At 52.0% G+C, this 21217-nt stretch overlaps 9 protein-coding genes across 9 annotated transcripts; 5 read left to right on the plus strand and 4 right to left on the minus strand.

Moving 5' to 3' along the window:
- Window positions 1–1055: 1055 nt before the first annotated feature.
- COCVIDRAFT_84814 (hypothetical protein) lies at window positions 1056–3116 on the minus strand (the record flags this gene model as incomplete). Its single annotated transcript, XM_014706609.1, has 5 exons — window positions 1056–1443; window positions 1494–1692; window positions 1756–2667; window positions 2777–2815; window positions 3014–3116. The coding sequence occupies 5 exons, from the start codon at window positions 3114–3116 to the stop codon at window positions 1056–1058; spliced, it is 1641 nt and encodes a 546-aa protein (XP_014562095.1).
- A 3360-nt stretch (window positions 3117–6476) lies between these two features.
- COCVIDRAFT_32937 (hypothetical protein) lies at window positions 6477–6899 on the plus strand (the record flags this gene model as incomplete). Its single annotated transcript, XM_014706610.1, has 1 exon — window positions 6477–6899. The coding sequence occupies one exon, from the start codon at window positions 6477–6479 to the stop codon at window positions 6897–6899; it is 423 nt and encodes a 140-aa protein (XP_014562096.1).
- An 855-nt stretch (window positions 6900–7754) lies between these two features.
- Window positions 7755–9262, minus strand: COCVIDRAFT_21922 (hypothetical protein; the record flags this gene model as incomplete). The annotated part of the gene is made up of 2 exons (XM_014706563.1): window positions 7755–9184; window positions 9241–9262. The coding sequence occupies 2 exons, from the start codon at window positions 9260–9262 to the stop codon at window positions 7755–7757; spliced, it is 1452 nt and encodes a 483-aa protein (XP_014562049.1).
- A 1602-nt stretch (window positions 9263–10864) lies between these two features.
- Window positions 10865–11071, plus strand: COCVIDRAFT_84690 (hypothetical protein; the record flags this gene model as incomplete). Its single annotated transcript, XM_014706611.1, has 1 exon — window positions 10865–11071. A coding segment is annotated over one exon (207 nt), but the record flags the coding sequence as incomplete, so codon positions are not given.
- Window positions 11072–14384: 3313 nt separating this feature from the next.
- On the plus strand, window positions 14385–14609 carry COCVIDRAFT_84924 (hypothetical protein; the record flags this gene model as incomplete). Its single annotated transcript, XM_014706612.1, has 1 exon — window positions 14385–14609. One exon carries the CDS (start codon window positions 14385–14387, stop codon window positions 14607–14609), a length of 225 nt encoding a protein of 74 aa, XP_014562098.1.
- A 141-nt stretch (window positions 14610–14750) lies between these two features.
- Window positions 14751–15144, plus strand: COCVIDRAFT_32939 (hypothetical protein; the record flags this gene model as incomplete). Its single annotated transcript, XM_014706613.1, has 3 exons — window positions 14751–14867; window positions 14920–14967; window positions 15016–15144. 3 exons carry the CDS (start codon window positions 14751–14753, stop codon window positions 15142–15144), a joined length of 294 nt encoding a protein of 97 aa, XP_014562099.1.
- Window positions 15145–17279: 2135 nt separating this feature from the next.
- COCVIDRAFT_84835 (hypothetical protein) lies at window positions 17280–18031 on the minus strand (the record flags this gene model as incomplete). Its single annotated transcript, XM_014706614.1, has 2 exons — window positions 17280–17832; window positions 17952–18031. 2 exons carry the CDS (start codon window positions 18029–18031, stop codon window positions 17280–17282), a joined length of 633 nt encoding a protein of 210 aa, XP_014562100.1.
- A 723-nt stretch (window positions 18032–18754) lies between these two features.
- COCVIDRAFT_84973 (hypothetical protein) lies at window positions 18755–19021 on the minus strand (the record flags this gene model as incomplete). The annotated part of the gene is made up of 1 exon (XM_014706615.1): window positions 18755–19021. One exon carries the CDS (start codon window positions 19019–19021, stop codon window positions 18755–18757), a length of 267 nt encoding a protein of 88 aa, XP_014562101.1.
- A 541-nt stretch (window positions 19022–19562) lies between these two features.
- Window positions 19563–21029, plus strand: COCVIDRAFT_84932 (hypothetical protein; the record flags this gene model as incomplete). The annotated part of the gene is made up of 1 exon (XM_014706616.1): window positions 19563–21029. The coding sequence occupies one exon, from the start codon at window positions 19563–19565 to the stop codon at window positions 21027–21029; it is 1467 nt and encodes a 488-aa protein (XP_014562102.1).
- Window positions 21030–21217: the final 188 nt, after the last annotated feature.

Below are 21217 nucleotides of genomic sequence, written 5' to 3' on the forward strand. Positions count from 1 at the left end.
TGAACTATGGTTGAGTGAATATCCGCACCATATTTTGTACTTTTAGGCGAAATTTCCAGCCATGGCCATATTTAAGAACAGAGAAAGGTGCGCCACGACGTCTCATCCCCACAGCGCATGGAATATGACATTAAGAAATTGCTCTCAGCCTCGACAACCACTCCAAAATGCTCACTGGCAACCAACATCACATCACATCACCCGACATCACTCGTTCTCACACAAAATGACATCAAGATAAACATTTGCCATTGACGTCTGCGTGTATACGTACATGCACATTCCTCCCCTCAATACCAACCAAAAACATTGCCGTTATACAAAATCGGTTGGTATATATTTTCCCTTTTCCCAATTCTCTACGCCATGGACCCCATTGTTAACCGTAGACTCGAGAAAACAATCGTGTCGGGTTCAAAAGCTCCTCCAGAACACACACCCGCCTGGAAAAAGAAAGGAAGGCTCGAAGCCCAAACGTCGTCGCCGACGAAGATGCCCTCCAAAAACAAACGCCGAGCGCAACTCTAGACTGGCGCGCTACAAGTGAATAAGAGAAGGAATCGTTGTATAAGTGCCTACACAACGCCAGTGAAATGATGAACCCAAACGTCAACCATATATACACCCCACCCATAGACAGTTTACTAAAGAGAATGTCGAAGAACAAGTCGTCATCATCCGACGTCGCAGACGACAAGTTTCGTAATCACATTGAGCAATTGGCCAGCCCCCAGGATTCCTTTGCCGTTCCAAGTGTCCGGCCCGATAAGGAATGAATGCAATCTAGTAGGTGATGTGGGGAGAGTGACCAAATTGCAGAGTTCCTGGATGTCAACAGGGGATTTACAATGACACAACGCCAAGCGCCAGTGCATGCATTGCTGAGAGTGACGTCGATGCGTCCGAGAGAGAAGGAGAGGAAGGAGAAGGTGCGGAGATTACAAAGTTGTAAGTGGAGGGTAGTGGTCGTCGAGGCTGCCAGTGGCGCGTGGGTTACACGAGAATGATGACAGCGTTTTCACTCCCAATTATCTGAACCTAGGTGAGCGACAATCTCAGTAATTGGAGGGGTAACGAGCGGTGTCTTCTTGGTGGGGTGAGGTGTTTCGATTGGGTGGGTATACGAACCGGTTCATCATCTGGCCTTGCTGCATGGGCATCATGTGGACACCATTAGGCTGCATTTGAGCGATGCCATATGGGTTTTGGTGGTTAATGTCACTTCCAAGGAAGTTGTTCATGGCGGCGCCGTGCAGACCTTGGGCCTGCGATACTGGGCAGTCCTTGTGAGCAAGGAGAAGTGTCTTGAGATTGACAATCTCCTCGCGAAGCTGCGTGACAGTAGCAGAGAGGGCATCATTCTCCGTGCTAAAAAGCTCAACCTTGGCCTGAAGGTTGGCGAGCCACTGCTTCTTACGTTGTCGACACTTGAGGGCAGCAACCCTAATTTACGTAAGTAACGTGACGTGGAAGCAGAAGGTGTGTTTACATACCTGTTGCGCTCGAGGAAGTTCTTGCGCTTCTCCTCGTCGGTCATCTTGCGGCCCTTGCTGTCGTACTCCTCCTCCTTGATATTGTTGTTCTCGTCGTCGGAGTCGCCATCATCCATGTCGTCACCCATACCTTGGTTGGCATTGCTCTTCTTTCGCGAGTTCTTGGGACCGTCCTCAGCCTTTCGCTTGTTACCGGCAGCTTGTTTGCCATTAGCGGCACCCTTCTTCGCGCGTGACCGTGTGCCGGTCTTGGCTTGCTCACTCTGGCCGCTCTCTGAGAAATCTCCAGTCTCTGCAGATTGAACGCTGTTAATAGAGCCCTTGGTGTCACGACGGCTGTGGTTGGCATTGACAGGTTGGACAGGCATGTGACCAGCATTCATGGACTGCTGCTGAGGCGCCATGGAGTATGGCTGTTGGTTGTTACGGGCAGCACCATTCTGACTAGCAAAAGACAAGAGATCGTTAGCCGCGCTACTGACGTCATGGTTGGGATACGGTTCATTGTGAGCGCGCTGTTGTGGCGGTTGTGCCTGGTAGTTGTTGGTTTGGCGATCCATTACAGCAGGTGCGGCTTCGGGCTGGGACGTAGGGGCGTTGGACGTTGCCTTGTTAGCGTTGCTGTTGTTAGCCTGGTGCTGGGCAGCCGCGCGCAAAGCAGATTGCTGGAAGTCGGCAGTTCCAGGCGTGACACCAGCGCTCTGAAGATTGAAAATAGCTTGTGTGTTAGGGCTGGGGGCTGGGAACATAGAACCACCGCCACCAGGTGTGAGACCAGTACGAAGAGAGGACTCGTTCGGTGTTGGGAAGCCTCGGAATGACTCGCTAAAGTAATCAGTTTGTCCGGTTGGACCGCTGAGCATAGCAGGGCTCAAGGGACCGGCACGCAAGCCCTGCCACCCAGGTGTGATACCAGGAAGGGGTGAAGGTGACGTAATGTTGGCGACTGGGGGGAGAATAGGGCGGCCACCAGGAGTTTGCAGGTTTCCAGAATCGCCTCCAAAGGACTGCTCGAAAACGTTGGGCTCAAGGGAGAAGGGGTTGTGTACCGTGTTGAAATAATCGGGTGTATCGCCAGTGGTTGCGGGTGCTGGTTTTGGTGGAGGAGCCAATGGCTGGGCATTGGATGTCGTGGGCTTTGTGTCGGTAGAGCTGACTGCTTCCGTGGTAGCAGCTGGGGACAGGTCAGCATGCTGTGTTGATGGCAACAAGGAACTGCACGCAGCAGCAGCAGCAGCAGCTCGAAGGGGAGAAGAGGGGACGTCAATGGCAGGGCTACTTACGCTGTGCTTTGGGAGATGACTCTGACGCCACAGGCTCTACTACAGGACCACGGTTAGTGAGGCTTGCACGAGCTGGCGATGATGCAATGGGCGTCGGGAAAGTTGAGGGTGACGACAATGCATGGGCGCAACACAGTAGGCGGGCGCAGCAGCAATGCGACGATATGACGAGGCGGCGGTGAGGTCGGGCAATACGGGGGGTGAAGAGACACGGGAACAGGAGGTCGGGCTACACACCTTCAGACTTTGTCACGACAGTGAGACTATTTTTGCTGTCCTTGGGGGAGGACATGTTGGAGGACGGGGACGAGGTTCGGGCAGTCTGGGATGCAGCTGCCATACTTTGGGGTGGTGACGTAGCGGGGATAACGAGGGCGATCGCCTGGTGGTGCTTTCAGGCCTCGTCTCTTGTCTCGTCTTATTTGCACTTTTGCCGGGGGCAACGCGACGTGTCGGTGGCAGCTACAACTTCGGCACGCGCACTCTGGCTGGGCGAGTCGAGCAACTGCTTGGGCTACTCTTTCTACAACACGGTCAAAGGGGTCAGCGCATGCGCCTCTGGTGGTTGGGAGTCGTTGACGCGACAGACGTGGTTGCAGGCCGAAGAGATGATGGGCGGCGGTCCGGGGCAGTGGCAGGCGGTGGGAACGTGGCAAAGTCGGGCGCGAGAACAACAACAGCGACGTGGGCGACGCAACTACGTACCTCAGCAATGGGAAAAGGACGGGCGGCCAATGCGGGGTAGGGCCGTCTGAATCGGACAGAGTCGATACGGTGGAACGCGGGCGAGGTGGTGGCAGAGCTGGTTGAGATTCTGGCAGACGAATTTCAGTGGTGACGTCAAGCCCCTGGGGCGACGCTGGGTGGCCGTCGCAGCAGGGCGTAGCGAAGCAGCAATGGCGCTGGGCTTGGGTCCTGGGCTTGGGCGACTGGCACCGCGCTGCGGAGTCGTGGTTTGCGCGTGCTGGTCGTGATGCTGGAACCTCGATGAGGCTCAAATTCGGGCGGGTGGACGGGGATTGTGCGTGTGGTGACGATGACAGTGAGGCGTTCGCGATGAGGTCAGAGGACAGGACGAGCGAGCAATTTCTGGGAGTGACGCAGCCAGCGCCAAGCACATAACGTGATTTCCTGGTTCGTAATCAAACACGGCCGCCCTCGTCGCCTGTCCGCCAATCACACGCAGCCACGCCCCACCCTCGCCCACACACCCGCCGATCTGCGCCCCCTTTTGGCCGCCCTGCCACGAGAGCGAGTGAGAGCGCAATCACACTATTCCTCTGCGTCCTCGCGATATTACCTGCTACTTACTCTGTACTCCCTCTGCCAGTCCATACGACTACTTACTTGCCCAAATGTCGCTACGTATCACGCCGGGGGATCCTCAGTCATGCGCATCAAATACCATCCCCACTCACCTTCACTCAACACCATCTTCCCCCACCACCACCACCATCACCACAACCACTACACTCCTACCACAACCACTAACCCTCACACGTCATGCTCCTGCCACCGCCAGTGAAGCTGCCACTCTGCACTGCTGGGCCCGCTGTAACGGCCAACGGCTCCCTTTCTGCCATATGCCGGTCCCGTTCCAGACCTCGATTCACCCATGTTTCGTCGATCCACGCTTCCCTCTCCTTTGTATCGGCTCCAGGCATGCCAGAGCATCCTCTCCGCGGGCCTCGCCGCTACCCTACCAATCACCTGCCCCCGTTCACCATATGGCCTTGTTTTTTCCCATGTCCATCGCGATCCCAACCATCGCCAAGCCACTGCCCTCTCCCCTTCAGCGACACGGACAGATGCTCCATCTGCTACCACGGCCTGCCCCTTCTGCTCAGGGGGGCCTGCCTTTGATGCGCCCACGCGAGCTAACCATCGTCTCCCTGCTAGTTCGCTAACCAAGGCATGAACCGGTGCATATCAAAGCAATAGGTGGCTTGCCGCTTCCCCGGACTCGCATTTCCTTTTGCTCAGTACTCTCGACTACTCTGACAATCAGCAATCAACAAAGCACTCGAGGCATGGGCCGCTGCTAGCACCTGCAGCATGTCCGTCCAAAGCAATCATGAAAATCACGTCCCTCGTCGACCTGCTTTCATCATTGCGTCACTCTGGCACCTTCTCCACATCACGCATACCGCAACTCTCGCGCCATGCTTTTTTTTGCTCCCAGCACTCGGCTACACACCACCTTCTCTAACCTGCCTGAATCATTTGCAGTCGGTCTAGAAGTGATCGGAAACGATCGCTTCTATTTCCAGCTTTGCTGACACTTTAACTTTGCTGCACGGTGCTTTTTCCCGTCAATACGCCCACTAAGTACTACCAGCCAACCACGCCTATGATTCAGGGCGACATGCAGTAAGTGTAGTGTAGACAACGACATGATTTTTTTCTGCTGTTGACGAGTCCGCGGCTGAACTTGTTCTTACTGGCCCCAAGATGCATGGACGTAGTATGTTGATATCTAGCAACGATGCGATACCCTGTCGTCTATGGGAAGAGACCCATGAGGTGGACATTACGTCGCACTGCAATTATCCCACGACCACGGTCCCGTGTCGGAAAAGTGGTCTAGCCATGAATCCATCACTATCACACCTAACCCCCTTTCCCAACACGGTCTAGGACAAAAAAAAGCTTACTTGCAGTCAAACTGTCTCGAGTTCAGCTGAATTGTTTGTCAATCGACGATATCTTTTAGTGTACCGCTAAGATGAGACAAACAAACGTTGTCTGTCACGTTTGATCATTTGGACGTCATGACTCGCTTTCAAGGCGTTGAGGACATGGTGAAGTTCGTGTCTTGACGCTACATGAGAAACCAGGATAGGATTGCGCAGGTAGTGTATAGGACTGCACTCACTGTAGCTATACCGAAAATATGAGATTTAGAATATAATCAAGAAGTGTAGAATATCAAGAGTAATCTTCAGCAGATCATTGCGCTATGGTTCTTTCGGAATCTGTTAAGCCCATAGCACGCGTGCTACTCTCTGCATAAGCTTGTGTTTATCCGATTACGCAGTAATCTATCGCACGTGCATACGTTCTTATGTGCTCCAGATGTTGACGAAAGGCATGTACGTTCGAGTGTAAAACCCCAAGTCGCTCTTTCCCAGGAGATTACAATACCAAGTCTACATGCCAAACAAAATTACACGCTGATATGGTTTTTTATTCACTCTGTACACAACCATTAATTCTTTCCAATGCTTCTTGTTTTTTTTTTTTAAAAAAAAGATCCTGATTATCGATACATTCGCTCGACAAACATACTCTGTTTGCGCATGGCACGAGATATGAAGCCAGGATACCACATGTACAGACAACTCTCCAATCTCATCATGCCGGCAGAGAAGAAGAAAAAAAAAACTACAAACACAAGAGCCAATCCATCAATTCGCATGACTTCCCTTACCAATCGCAACCTTGAAAGCGACGCAAAATGCAACAACACACCATAGCCGTCGCAGTTTCGGTACCTGCCTAGCACCGGGGAGCTCCGACGCGGTGGGCTGGAGGGGTATCGTACATACACAACCCACCCACCTTTCCTCACAACCTACCGCCGCACCTCCAACCTCTTCCTCACCCAACTCGCCCTCTCCACCATCCTCACAAGCGAATGCCAACATCAACCCCCCGCCTAACCTCCCTCCTCTCGCACCTCTCCTCTCCCAGCGCAACAATGACCACCACCACCCCCGCAAAACCCCCAATTACATGCCACGTCCTCGACACAACCATCGGCCGCCCCGCCGCCAACATCCCCGTAACCCTAACTCTCCATCCCTCCCCCTCTTCCTCCTCTTCCACCTCCAGTTCAACCTTGACCTTCACTGCAACAACAAACAGCGACGGTCGCGTAACCGCCTGGACGCCTTCAACCCCCTTCTCCTCCACCACACTGTCCGAAGCATTCGCACAAGCGGGGGATCAGCGGTATGGATTGACGTTTGACACGGAAGCGTATTTTGGACAAAGGGGCATAGCCACGTTTTTTCCCGAGGTCGAGGTCAAGTTTGTAGTGAGGGAGGGGGGGAAGGCGGAGCATTATCATGTTCCGGTGCTGTTGGGGCCGTTTGGGTATACGACGTATCGGGGGAGTTAGATGAGTGTGGGGCGTACATGGATGTGGGAAAGAAGGGGGGGGTGTGGATGGGTTTTGAGGAATTGAAAGATTGAAGGAGATGCAGACATGTACATGCAAAGAGGAGATATGTGTATATGATTTTCAAAGATAAAGATTAGGAATGGAAGGAGGAATTGATAATATATCAACACTACTGCATTTCTAACATATAAAGCAAGGACTAGAAGAAAACTTTGTTTCTCTCATCTCTTGACTTTTTTTTGCTATTTCACTTTCTACATCTCCCCATCTACACTTCCTTCATTCCTTCCTCCTCAACTTCCTCTCACGTACTCAACACTTCAACTCAACTCACACAAAGAGAGAGCCACCCTCCTCATAGATACATGTGGAAAAATATGAAAAAAAAGAGAAAAAAAAAGGAAAACGTACGTCAGCGCTAGACGTCAAGTATGGACAAGTAGAAAAAAAAGAGATCATGACCTTCCAGAAAGGAAGAGAAAAAAAAAGAAGCAACAAGCAAAAGATCCTTGGGATATCAATGAACGGGCGAGGTCAAGACAGACAGACACACTCTGAGGCACACATCTAGATAAAGATAGAGAGGAGGCGCACAGAGAAAAGATGAAGAGAGGGGGTATCCAAGACAGGATGAAAGGAGAGACCGAAGACAATGGCATCCCGAGATGCCAGACCTCGGTCCATACACACACACACACACATAGTCCCTAGACCCCTTTGATTTCGTAGAATGCAAGAACAAAAACACTAGCTCGGCCCAGCCTTGCCGGACTTGGGTGGGTTTTCAATGTCGACCCGTGACATCAAGTCCCCCCTCCCGTTGTGAAGAGAATCGAAAAAAAAATGTTTCGATTACAGTTCACTTCGGTTGGTGTCTGCAAAGGGACTGGTATCTCTTCGGTTGGAGATGGTGCTGCCTCGCTTGGAAGCGGATGATTCTTCGACAATGGGTGTCATTGGGGTGCGGAGGCCAGACGACGGGTCGTAGGATGTGATGCGCTGAGACATCATGGGTCGGGCATTATCGAGCGATGAGTTGTCGGAAAAGGGGCTGTTGTCCATGTGGGGAGTTGTGTCTTGGAATTCGGTGACATCGGAATCACGGTTGGGTGATTTGCCAAGGAGTGTCTGGTTTGCGCGTGTGTGGTCGTCCTCCTCGTCTTCAGTGTCTGATGCCAGGCTTCCTCTGCGTGCGCGCGAGTGTTCCCTACCATCGTCGGATGAGAGCGTGGAGCTGGCAGTAAGAGGTCGTCCGGCCGAGGCGCGACGTTCGGGTGTGTTGACTAGGGTTCGTTCGGTATCCGTGGTTGAGCTTGAGCTCTTTGGTGGCGTGATCTCTGAGCTCTTCTTCTTGGTGATATGTAGAGCCTTGACCGGACCGAGCTGGGCGGTGCTACGGACAGAGTTGGCTGGGCTGATACCGGGCATTTGGATGCGAATGGGCTTGAGAGAGTGCTTGGGGTCGATCGATGGTACTGGTGGTGTCTGGGTGGGTGTTTCTCCTGGGCTGTTTGATCCCGTCGACTTTACGCTAACAACGGCGGCCTTGCCACGCACAATGGTCTGCGCAGGAAGTGGAGAGACAATGGCGTTCTGGCGGTACATGGTGGATGCGACACTGCCTCGTTGGGCAAGGCTGGGTGCGATGCTGGTGCGGCCGGCAGTGCTAGAAGACATCATGGAGTCGCGGAAGTCGGGGACGAAGAAGTGCTGGTCGGCAGACGAGTAAGGGCTGCTCTTGCCCGACGAAGGCGACATGGAGGGGATCGGAGGGACGGGAGGAACAAGCAGGTCGGGAGATCCGGGGTTGCCAGAGCGGTTGGTGACGCCGGGAATGTAGGCGATTTGGATAATGTTTGAGGCGCGAGTGAGGACGGACGAGGCCATGGAAGCAACGGTGTGTGTGGATGCGCGGGCGCTGCGGCGCGACTCGAAGTCGTTGTCCTTTTCTTGCTCGACAACGTCGACATCGTTCCATTCGGGCTGCTGGGAAATGGGCCTCCTCTTGCCCTTGAGGCAGTACTTCCAAACTACGAATGTGAGAATGGCGACGACTAGGATACCTCCAATAACACCACCGGCGATGGCGCCGACGTTTGGTTTGCTGGGCTCAGCGGGAGCAATGGTAGGGTCGACCTGGCAGTTGACGGAGGCGCACTCGTCGCATGTTCGCGAGTTCTGGACACAGACCTGGTTGGCCGGGCACTTGATGCCCTCGCAGGACAGTGGTGCTTGCTCACACAGCTTGCATCGCTTCTCTATCCGAAAGACGTTTTCGGCGTCTGGCAGCAGGTTAGCATGCGGCCATGTGGGATCGTCTGGCGGGTGCGGATGGTACCTCGAAGCGCACGGATAGACATGGTGGGCGGTTAGTAGATCAGCGGACCCTGCTGATGATGATGATGATGATGATGATGGTGAAGGCGAAAATGACGAAGAAGAAGTACGGCAAGGAGATGAAGAAGAAGCAACGTGGGCCAGCAGTCAGCCGTGGACACGCCCAGGTCGGGGTGCAGCAGTGGCTGGTTACGGGTAGATCAGGGCTCTTTTGGCGGAAATAACGGTGCGCGTGGAGTGCAGTCGGGTGGGTGGTTGTGAAGGAAGGCGGCGCAAAGAAGAAGACGAAGAAGAACAGAAGACAAGATAACGAGTGACGGCGAACAAAGACGGGCGGGCGGTCGCGCAGCAAAGAAGGGCGGCGGCGACGCGAGGGTGGGTGGGTGTGTGTGTAGGGTGGAGGAGGAGACAAAGAGGCAGGGCCGTGTTGGGCGGGTGCACAGCGGCGGCGGCGGGCTTGTACAGTAAGATGAGGGTATGGGGGGTGGGCAAGGGCCGAGAGTGTCTGGCTGGCCAGGGAGGCCGCGCGTGTTTCGTCTCGTTCCGCGAGGGCCAGAGGCTGCAAGGTGCCCGGCGTGGGACAGCGTCAAACTCCACCGGAGGGACTCGTCTATGCTTCTTGCAAAGGGCAGTCGGTCTTGTTGGCGATGGTGTAGCAAGCCGTCGGCAGGCGGCGATTAGGCGTGTGGGCTAGCAGGTTATCATATAAACGGTGGTGGTGAAAGGGTCGGCGCATGCACCGCCAAATAGCAGCGGACAGCGGACCAACTGCCCTATCCTCACCACCAACACGTCCGTTCGTGGTCAAGCGGCCTCGGCCCAATCTATTTATTGCAAGGCCCAGCCGTGCGAGCTGCCGCGAACGCAGCGAACTCGCGCCCAGCTGCTTAATCCTCAACCTTGTGCCAGCCCCCCGCTGTGATTGGCCCCCGTCCTCGTCAGACTGCGCGTCTAGATTTTTGCCCAGTCGTCGCCAGCAAGTCACGAGAGTAATATCTTCAGTGCAATGTACACATGTCCTCCTATCATGGCTGCTGCCACTCGTCTGTTGCCGCAAGCCACTGGCACGCCTGTCCTCAACACATCTCTCTCTGTACACCTCTATTCCCCAAACTGCCGGGCTCCTCCTCAACACCACCGTCCTGGTCGCTGCATCTGTCTTTCTATCGGCTTACCCTGTTAAACATTGTCTGCCAAACAAGCTGTAAGCCTGTCGTTATCGGCCTCTGTGGGCTGAGCCCGTATCCGCATCCTTTCATTTCCTTTGCCTCAGCCGCGCCACAAGTCGACGACGCGCCACCTTCTACCGCCTCCCCCCGTCTTACTGTGTCCCATTCGCAAAGACATAACAACTGCGTATACCATCATGGGCCATGCCCCTTGTCCACTCCACTTTGGCTTTTTTCCCTGTCGCTGCCGATCCCAAACGGTCGAGACCGCCGCATCTCACCTCCCTCTTTGGCCCTCGGCATGCCTGCCATCCACTCTTTTGCATTTTCAACCTTGCAGCCATCTTATAGGCCCAGCTATCTGTTAACCATTCTGCGCACTTTTTTTTCAATAGCCTGTTCTCTCTCGCTTGCACTTGCTTTCCAATAGTTCGTCCATTATGCACAAGCACCCCTTTTTTGCCTAAACATATACTTCTTTCCAACCACATTAATGCCGTTTTTTGTGCATTTGCCGTCGCAACTATATACCAACTACCCTTTGTCTTCACCCCCGTGGCTTGCCTTGGCTTCAGATCCACCTCCACCACTTTCCATGTTTTCCTTTTCGTCATTCAAACTCTATCGTCCTTCCCCCACCATTCAACCCGCTCGAACGGCTGAAAATAGCCCAGAAACTGTATTCTCGACTCATGTCCAACTTTGATCCTTAGTCCATCATTTACCCGTATTCAACCAAACTCACGCCCATGCCTCACCATCGCAGCTCCACCTCAACAGCTCAACATCACCATTGCCATTGTCATCATCACCATAAGCAAGGTAGTAGATGCAAAGGAGACTCTATACTTCATCCTCTCCCCTGTTGACGCGTCATTGTTCTGTGACAACAAAGGACATGTAAAAAGAATACACGGAGGCTGTGCATCCATCTACACACAACCCGTCTTGGGCTTCAACATGTCACCTTTGCATGCGACTGTAGCATCACCTGCGTCTCGCATAGATTGCCCATCTCTAAAGTCTGCCCAAGAGCAAGAGATTGTCTTTATTGTCGTCTCGTATCCTCGTTCGTCACTTGGGAAATGAAGGAAGTCAAAGTAATATCGATACCCCTCAAGCCCGGTGGAAAAAGAAACACCTAGAGGTATTCATCCAAGAGACCAGAAAACGAAGCAATAGACAAAGGTGAAAATTGTCCAAGGGCTTTTGTTAGAGTCGTGTATCCAGCCTCGGAACCGGGCCGGATATTACAATCTCACCTTCCAATCTCCCTTTGCACCATCCATCTCCTACTAGCAGATGGAAAATGCCATACCAACAAAAGCAAAGGCTTCTTCTTTTACTAGCTCTTCATTTTAACGCCACTCACTGTCCGCGTGTCATTTCCTTCAACACCACACACGACCCCAGGTGACTACTCTTCAGCCAGCACCGTCCCGACTAAAAATCCCTCATATTCCACTCCTCGCACTACGCCTCATCATTGGAATGTTCTTGTCTTCCTTTTTCGTTCCACAACGGATGCGTCCTCGTCCCGTTGCCGACATGCTCTGCTGGCAGTATGATCGGCATTTTGCAGCCGTCCTCGTGAACCTAGTGGCCTCACTTTCCAAGTCAATGACTAGCCCCCAAAGCTCCATGTGGCGCATTCATTCACTCCATTGAGACACCGAAAACCTGTCAGAAGTGAAAAAAATGGTCCCGGAATAACACATCTCAAGCCCTTTGGTCTGATGCACATGGTAATACGTCCTTGTGATCCAACAAGAAGACTGGTGTCCCTCTTTGGAGCAAAGCCTGTTTCGTATCAATGATACCAAGTCGTCCTTCGTGGCGTCTCCTGGTGCCTGCAAATCAGGTACATGCAAGGAGGGAATCTGATGCTAAGTGGATACCCCCATCTTGCTCGTTCCAAGCCAGCGCGCGCTTGCAATTCTTTGCATGTGGTATGGATCCACGCCCAGCTGTATCTCTATCCCTGCTTCATTCTTGTGACTGACCCTACCCAATCACCACATGAGGCGTCTTTTGGCATCACCACGTACACATGTACAGCGGGAATCTGAAAGAAAAGGGCGGGAGGCGGCAGCGTCCCATTGACACGACGTTTGTGGGTCAATAGCGGTCCATCGCTAGGGCCTTTCCGCATCCGGTGCTGCTATCAACGGGAACTTAAGGCGACAGAACTAGGTATCCTGGCATCCATGGCACACACAGGAATGTGACGCGTCTTTGATTCGGCGTGGCAACTGGGCATACAATCTCCAGAAAGTGATGCTTCACAATGGCTGTTCGGCCAACACGTCGAGACTTGTCGTTATCGTGAAATCCAAAGGTGGGGCCATGTCCCGGCTGCAGGCCACGCCGGTGACTGCACTGGCCAGGAACCGAGGCAGCCTCGTGGTGAATACAGTAACTCTTTGCCTATCCCCCGAGCGTAGGCGAGCGGCTTCGGAGAACGGGGCGCATTTTCATCGGCAGACATACTTACTACTCTGCTCGGGGAAGGTGATTCTCCCGCCCCGCAGATTTTCTGTCCGTAGTACTACTACCCCGCATGCGTCCTACCATACCGCTATAGAGACAGATCCATCGCCGCCATACTCCCGACGAAGCTATGGAATCTCCGGCTGCATCTTGCACGAATTGCAGAGTATGCCGGGCTACGTCACCTTGTGCAGAATCTCCATTCATCGTTAAAATGCTCAATGCCGTGCCTGTCCAGTATGGCGTGATGCTGCATATCCCGTAGCAGGGCACCTTGTACGCCCGCAGTAATACCGATAGCAGAGGTTCCTATACGGTTCCACGTCTTCTATAGTAGTGAATTGTAGTCGTAGATCCTTTCGTTTTGGAGGCATCATGCCAGTCAAAGCAGTCAAATGTCGTTTGGATTCGGGCTCATGCAAGGTGAGTTGGCGTATGAGCAGATTGCATTGCAGAACTTGCGCGGTAAGCCCGACGCATGGAGGGTATGCCCTGTAACCGTGACAGGTGCTTGGATCTCGGGCATTGGGCACATGTTCGTCTCCCTCGCACACGTGTACGCGATTCATGCACCCTCTCCAAGAGCCGTGACCGTCACCAGATTGCCGATCCGGTAACGATCTTGAATGGAATAGCAAGCCCGGAAAAAGCAAAGCGTGGTTTTTGCACTGCATCGGTTAGGCAAGACATTCTGCTCCGAGTACGCTATGGGTGTAAGCCCCAGCCGCGAGCAGTTTCACATCCAACAAAGAGTGACGACTCTTGAGCGTTTCATCACCCGTCTCCATACTGCATTGTGGTTACTCCCACTGGCGGCACCGGATTGTGTTGATAATGACAAGCGGGGTAACCCAAGCTTACATCATGGTCAGGCTGTGTATTGCCACTTCGTGCTGGCGCTGCGTTGGTCCACCGTGGGAGAAGCCCGGATGCCTAAGTAGGGTTGATGCGTAACACTTGTGAGTAGGCGAGTGGTATTTCAGTATGAAAGCTGGGGTAGCTTGGCCTTCGCATATTCATGTACCATTCTGCTGCAACCATACCCAGTGTGTGGCGTACCTGAAGGGGTCTCCCTGCTCCCCACGACCATGGAGACCTTGTGCCCGAGGAATCTAGCGGTGAAACCAGCAGAGCCGACTTGCTCACACCTTGTCACCGTCCTCTTGGTGTGGACACCGTGGGATGATAGCCGGCGTCAATCATGGAACGCCTTCTGAACGATGATCGGCATGGTATGTGTGTTCGCCAAGATGCTGTTGGTGCGTCGTCAACATCAGCCGGTCAGATTATGCCTCTAGGGAGGGTGTAAAGCGAAGAAGAGAGTGTTGTAAATCTCTCCAAAGGTCGCGGTGGCAAAGAGATCGTCTTAAAGTGTCTACAGTCGTTCTGTACAACCCGAATCTATAGACGTGGCAGCTGTGCTGGCTTTCTCTCACATTAATGCCGAGATGTGATGCATATCGAGTTCGGCCATGGACTGTCAAAGATGCCAGGTTTTCTTGACGAGTTAGGAAGCTTTGTGAGCGGTCGATTTGTAAAGGGTGTCCTGCGGTTCGGTCTTTCTCGCTGCCCAATGGCGTTGGTTGGGCTGAGCAGGGCGAACAATGAGGCGAAAGGCATCAGTGCGTCCACGCCCAACGAGGACTTGGTCGCAACGGATGCGTCGCACCTTCGCCCCGAGAGGGTCCGGTGTGTAAGTGGTTATGTGTAAGCGGATCCGGGACAGGAGGCCTTTGGTCATGTGTATAAGTCTTCTGCGTGCCCAACCTCAATTCCACCACCCACACGCAACGAAGAACATAGTCCGGCCCCAATCATAAACCCCTCTCGTGAACAATCCAACTCAAACAACATGGCGGTACCCAACTCCTACTTTGTGCCAGGCTTTGGCATCTCAAGAGCCGTCATCCAGAATGAGATCCGATACCATTGCGGCCCGGATGCGATAGTGCGTCCCTACACTTTCCAGGTATTTGGTAGTCGCTCTTGCACTATATGACAAGTGCTGATCCGCTGGCCAGGGACGTGACGGCTTCTTGATCACGACAATTGGGCCTCCATTAACCAAGGTACACGACCTGGCCCATATAATGTTGCTTGGAGACTGACAAGTACAGGCTCAAATTGAGGATCTGAAGATGTCTTCTCTCGAATACGAAGAGAAGCAATCTCGTATTGCTGACGAGACCAATGTCTTCGTAAATGCACCCATCCCGATCACCCAACGAATACGACGAAGCACCTGATGCGGTGCATGCGCCAGCCGTGGCTTTGATACCACGACCGGGTCTTCGAAAAGCTTCTGTCTTATACCCCGTACCTTGGCAGATGTATCATGTTCTCTTTGCCGGAGTATGGATTTAGCGCGCATATTGCCTCTGGGTTGGCTCTCTGATGATCTTATTATATACGTTTTGGTTCCTCTGATGACCTGGGATTTGGAGTTTGGTTTTCTAAAGAGTTGATCTCTTCCGATGAATATCTATCTGCCTGGACAAGCTGGGAAAGTTGTAATCTTATCGTCAGTTGAAAGTATTTGTTCGTTCATCGAAAGTCTGATGATTCCAAGGTCTTGTATGCTTCCGTAAATGGCCGTGATTTGAGTCCAGTCGCGTCTGTTGTTTTTGTGTTTCTGGCATCTACGACGCGCAGCCAGGAAGACAAGATTAGTCTCGTTATACGCACTGCCTGGAGTACTCTCGGGAGCTTGGTTGGATGTCGCTTATGGCATGGCCACACAATGAAAGTTGGATTTCGTGACGCATCATCCGGGTTATGCTGATGACTGAGATGGTGAGTGGAAAGGCTGAAAGCACTGACTATCTGCGATATAGGTGCGTCGCGCCTTCGAGGCTGAGCACCTGCGTTGACAGCGGGGACAGAGAACATCCCGTGGTGTATAGTGTCGGATTCATTGCCTGTGGATTCTTATGAGAAACAAAGGTGGGACATGAGTGTCAAGTATTGTTGATGTTGTGGTAATGGGGCGGAGCTTGAGCCACTCTCACTTCCAAGATGCAGGAACGAGTGACGTGTGATTGGACAACCCGTCAAGCGAAATCATGACTGGTGTGAAGTGTCGTCACAAACAACGCAGCGACTGATGTGACGAAAAGCGTCTCGACACGTTGCCCCATGCGCTGTTCTGTCTTATTAGTTGTTGCAAGGTATGTACGTCTGGCGAACCCAAAACCAATATTTGCATCGAAGTCAAATTTATAGGCGTGCAACTAAAGCCGCAGTATACTGATAATAGTTCTGCATAGACTCGCAGTGTCCCCTTCAACATTCGTCACACACTGGCTAGCGCTGCTCAGGTACACCTTGATTTTAGAATGCGCTGACTTCCTTTGCTTTAACTGGCCTTTGCAAGGCGAAGCTCTGTTGCTGCCTCTTTAGCGATACCTCACTATCAAATATCATGCTCTCGAGTACATGAGTCATGCCTAACTAACTTGTCTGAAACTCAGTTTTCTGCACCCATATGCATGCCCGTTAACGCTGAGATTGGCCATGTCCACAGCAAAGACGGGAATACTGATCTAACCTATTATAGAATAGTTCCGAAAATGGTCACTGAAACAAGAACAGCAAGTGAATTTTCACACAAATTTTCACGCCTTGATTTCTTGAGCTTTCACATATCGTGCTGCCTATAAGCACAACAGACAATGCCTATCGTCTCGTGCGCGATCTTGTTCGCCGACAAGTTTTTTCGTTGAAAACCACACCCACTACCGATACATGGATACGGATTACGATCCACTGTGCCACCTGAGAGATCGCAAATGCAATGCGATACGTGTGTACCTAAAACAGGACGCTCGCTTTTGGCTTCGGAGTTTTGTTCACAAGGCATCCAGTAAACGAACTCAGGTTTCACAGACATGCGCCGCCACACAGTCAGCAAGCCAACCCCCAACCAATGGCTTTCTTTGGCAGCCGCATAGTGAACATGACACACATAGATTATAGATATTGGCTAAATCATTGATTTGTCATCAGTTCATTACAACTCGGCACTTTGGCGGAGTGGTTAACGCGCTGGCCTGCTAGTCCTGTATGGGAAAGTTAGCCAGTTCCTTCGGGAGCGTGTGTTCGAATCACACAGGTGTCGCACCAACCAACCTTTTTTGCTTTCCTTCTTGCATCGGACATTAATATATGTGATAGCTCTGGTGATATCATTTTAGTCTATGGACGAAGCTCTGGGTATTGCTGTCTTTTTGCACTCATGCTGTAAAACCAATGGCACAAGTGGTTCTTCCACAGCAAGTACAAAGCGGATACCAACGGAACTGAGAAGCAGATTATAACACTTCAAGCAATTTCCAAATGGTACTAATGGCACACGGTGTGTGCAGTCTCCACGTCTTGAAGACTACATAACATTACACATATCTGGTCCCTGACTCTTTGCGCCAGCTTCCGTTGTCGTCTTCGCGCTTGTTTTCGCGATATCTTCTAACACTTCGCGGCACAATTCACCCGTCAGCGCACTGCACTCTGCATAGCGATCGCAAAGCATCTGCTGTGCAGTCTGCACCCCTTCATGCGGCATAACGCTAGCGCCTTTGCCTTTCTTATCCGGCCCATGTTCCTTTATCGTCCATTGCTTTCTAAGATCCCTCTTCAGTCCCAAGACCATGACCGGCAGATTTTCGTCATAGTTGAAGTGCTTGTTCACAATAGGCAGCCATGTCGTTGACAGGGATTCGAGCGAGGCGCGCGAGGAGATGTCGTAGCAGAGGATCACGAATTGAGGCTTCAGGAGAGTGTAGTTGTAAGGCGAAGCGGTATCGAAGAACTGGATTCTATATGGACGGCCGTAGAGTGAGATGTCGAAAGCGTAGGGCTGGTCTATATCGCGCAACGTTGGGAGCTCGTACGGTGGAAGGTCGTCACCTCGAGGTTGGATACCAAGGCTCAGGCGCCTATGACCATGTCAGCAGTGTAAGCGATGGCTTTTATGCGCTATCATTCACATGAGATGCAGCCTTCATAGGCGTGCTATGGGAAGCGCCAAACGGCGTGTGACGCTTGCCAGACTTACGATAAGAATGTCGACTTGCCGACTTCTGCATCACCAAGTAGCAGCACATTAATCTCTGGAGGAATTGATACATAGTCCATGTTGAATTCGGATGCCTTGCGGCATAAGTTGTTCAAAGCAGCTTCATACTTGCTATTGCTATCGCGACAGAGGTTCAAGAGTGACGGATATGCCTAGGCGCGGAGATAGGCGTTAACAATGTCTTGGCAGAAGAGCACTAAAGATGATGGTATATTCATCATTTCTTTTCTTTGCTTCAACACCTGATTGTGACTACATACCCGTTTCTGTGAAGACTCCGTTCACACCATTCAAGTATTTCTCCCAGTGATAGTCTTTCCTGGGTTACTGAAAGGTGTTCCATGCTAGCAAACGTTATCAATGTTCTCCAGCTCCTACGAAACATGAACTGGAGCCTCTCGCAACGACACTAAGTAAGCGTAACGTTTTTGGCGTCGCTGGGCTGACCAGTTGCACCGCAACCGGACCTCATGCGTTTATCTTCCGTAACTTCAACGGACCGAACAATGGCCATTTTAAGTACGTACAAGGATTAAATTTTGTCTTTACCTTAAGGTCCAATCATCATGAGATATAATCAAGCTACATAGACCATGCGGCCACGACCCGTCATTCGTAGAATCCGCAATGCGGTCGACCTTCTACTGTAACGTCGTATGTAACTAGGCTACTAACACGGCGGAACATATTATCGTCAAAGTAATGTATGTAACTAGTGACTAGGCTGGCTCGTATTCGATGAAATTATTCGGGTGACCATGGTAATATGCTCCTGTCGACTTTTAGAGGCGCATTGGTTCCTTTGTTACTATCCTGGATACTGTCGCTTTCAAACGGCTCGTACTGTGATGATTACGGCGCTGAGTTGGTAAGTATTGCCCTTTCAGAGGTTTGTCCAGCGAAGTACTTTGACAAAAAAAGTCGGCACTGATTCGTGTATAGGGTGGTTGGAGTCGGTTGACGTAGTATGTGGTACGTGCACGACGCGCCTGAATGACAAGGTAACCTAGGATGAACCGTGGAACGTTGCCAGTCCTATGTGTATTCATATTTCTTCTTCCTCAATACATCGTTAGCCAGAGATGATGGAGATATTACAAAGTGTCGCCCCTCCGGGGCTGTGCGATTCCCAGTTGTATTCCCGTGATAACATCTTGACGGGTGAAAAAGCCACAATCGTGGGTGCCTTGCAAACGAAATGTCAGTCGGCTTGGCGACATAATCATCCCGCGAACCGGGAGTCTGGATCCTCGGGATTCCGTTTATTATGCGTACTGTTACTTACAGCCCGCACGCTCCTTTGCGTTAGGCTACCAATTTGTTTGGCCGTGGCACCGAGATAACAAGTTGGACCTGCTTAGAACTGCTGGGCATGCACGCGAGCCAAGCACGCTTGCAGTCTTGGGAGCTTGGGTGATAGCATCCTAAATTACCAAATGAGGAAGCTGGCAAAGATGTCCTTGTATCCACATTGTGCCACGGCAGGTGCTGTGTCGTTACGTGGAATACATAAGGCCATGCTGTGGCAACATTCTACTTCTCCACGCCCTGCACCCATAGCTTATTGCAACTTTCTTCTTGCAGTTCATCATGAAGGTCTCTACACTTCTCAGCCTGCTTCCAGGTGCTGCAATTGCTTCTGATGTGCTGAGCGTCGCCTTCTACGCAAAGGAGAAGAATCAGCTGTACGACTTCATCTCCGCCAACAGCGAAATCGACTATGGTTGCCGCCCCCAAGTTCTGGCTGCCGGTAACGAGCACAAACTCCATGCTGTGATTTCAGAAGACCACTTGGACCACTTCAAGCGCAGCCTGGATCCTGACCTCGTCCGTGTCGAACTCTTGGACAACTTGAACAAGCGCCAGACAGCAACCGCGCCTATCGGTAGCGGCGACCGATTCAAGGGAGGAAAGATTGCGCCCCGCGGTCTCGGTACGAGGAAGCCTAGCGAGTATGCTGCTCTTCAAAAAGCAGGTATCCTCAACGCAGATGAAGTCTACACTGCTATGAAGGGCCTGGAGAAGGAATACGGCATGACCCTCTTCACAACACCACACAAGACATACGAGGGCAACACGATTATTGGTGGTGTTGCGAACAAGGCCGAGAAGATCAGGAAGGACAAGCAGTACATCTACTTCACCAGCGGTATCCACGCACGAGAACGTGGTGGACCAGACAACCTGATTTACTTCGTCTCCGATCTGCTGTACGCGAACAAGCACCGCATCGGACTCACTTACGGCAACAAGACGTACACCAACAGCCAAGTGAAGAAGGCTCTCGGTGCTGGTGTTGTCTTCATTCCCATGCTGAACCCCGACGGCGTTCGTCACGACCAGGCCAACAGCAACTTGTGGCGCAAGAACCGCAACCCAGCGTCTTCCCGACCCAACGAGCCTCTCAGCGTTGGTGTAGATCTTAACAGGAACTTCGACTTCCTCTGGAACTTCACCGAGAAGTTTGACCCAACCGTCTCCCCAGCCTCCGCCGATCCAGCTTCCCAAGCTTTCTATGGCACAGGGCCATTTTCCGAGCCTGAAACCAAGGATATGGCTTGGGTCTATGACGAGTTTCCCAACATTCACTGGTACATCGATGTGCACTCTGCTGCAGGAACACTTCTGTACTCTTGGGGCGACGACATTGACCAATCCCACGACCCCGAGCAGAACCTCTTCAACACTGCTTATGATGGCAAGCGCGGCGTCGTTGAAGACACTACATACCTGGAGTACATTGACCAAGAAGATTGGGACAACATCCGTCTGGCCGCAAACCGCACCACTGATGCCATGGCCGCTGTTGGTGGTCGCGAATATATTCCCCAGCAAGCTGTTGGCCTGTACCCTACCTCCGGTGCTTCTGACGACTGGTCTTTCAGCCGCTGGCACGGAGACAAGAGCGTCACCAAGGTTTATGGTTACACCATGGAGTTTGGTTACCCCACCAACTTCTACCCTACCGCTGAAGAGTTTATCCAGAACATCATTGACACCAATGCTGGCTTCATGGAATTCATTCTCACTGCTGCTGAGATTGGACTCAAGGCTTGATTTAGGATGGCTCGAGGAATGAGCGCGCGTAGGTGATGACGTTATGAAAAAAAACAATAAGAATAAATGTAGTAGTAGAGTAGTATTAGTAAATAATGTATTGCACACAAACCAAGAAGCAATATCGACTTCCGAAAGTTTTGCAGAACAGCCTGATGTGTCTATTCACATCTCAGCACCACTCGGTA

The sequence above is a fragment of the Bipolaris victoriae genome, assembly GCF_000527765.1.
Source record: "Bipolaris victoriae FI3 unplaced genomic scaffold scaffold_2, whole genome shotgun sequence".
Lineage (NCBI taxonomy): Eukaryota > Fungi > Ascomycota > Dothideomycetes > Pleosporales > Pleosporaceae > Bipolaris > Bipolaris victoriae.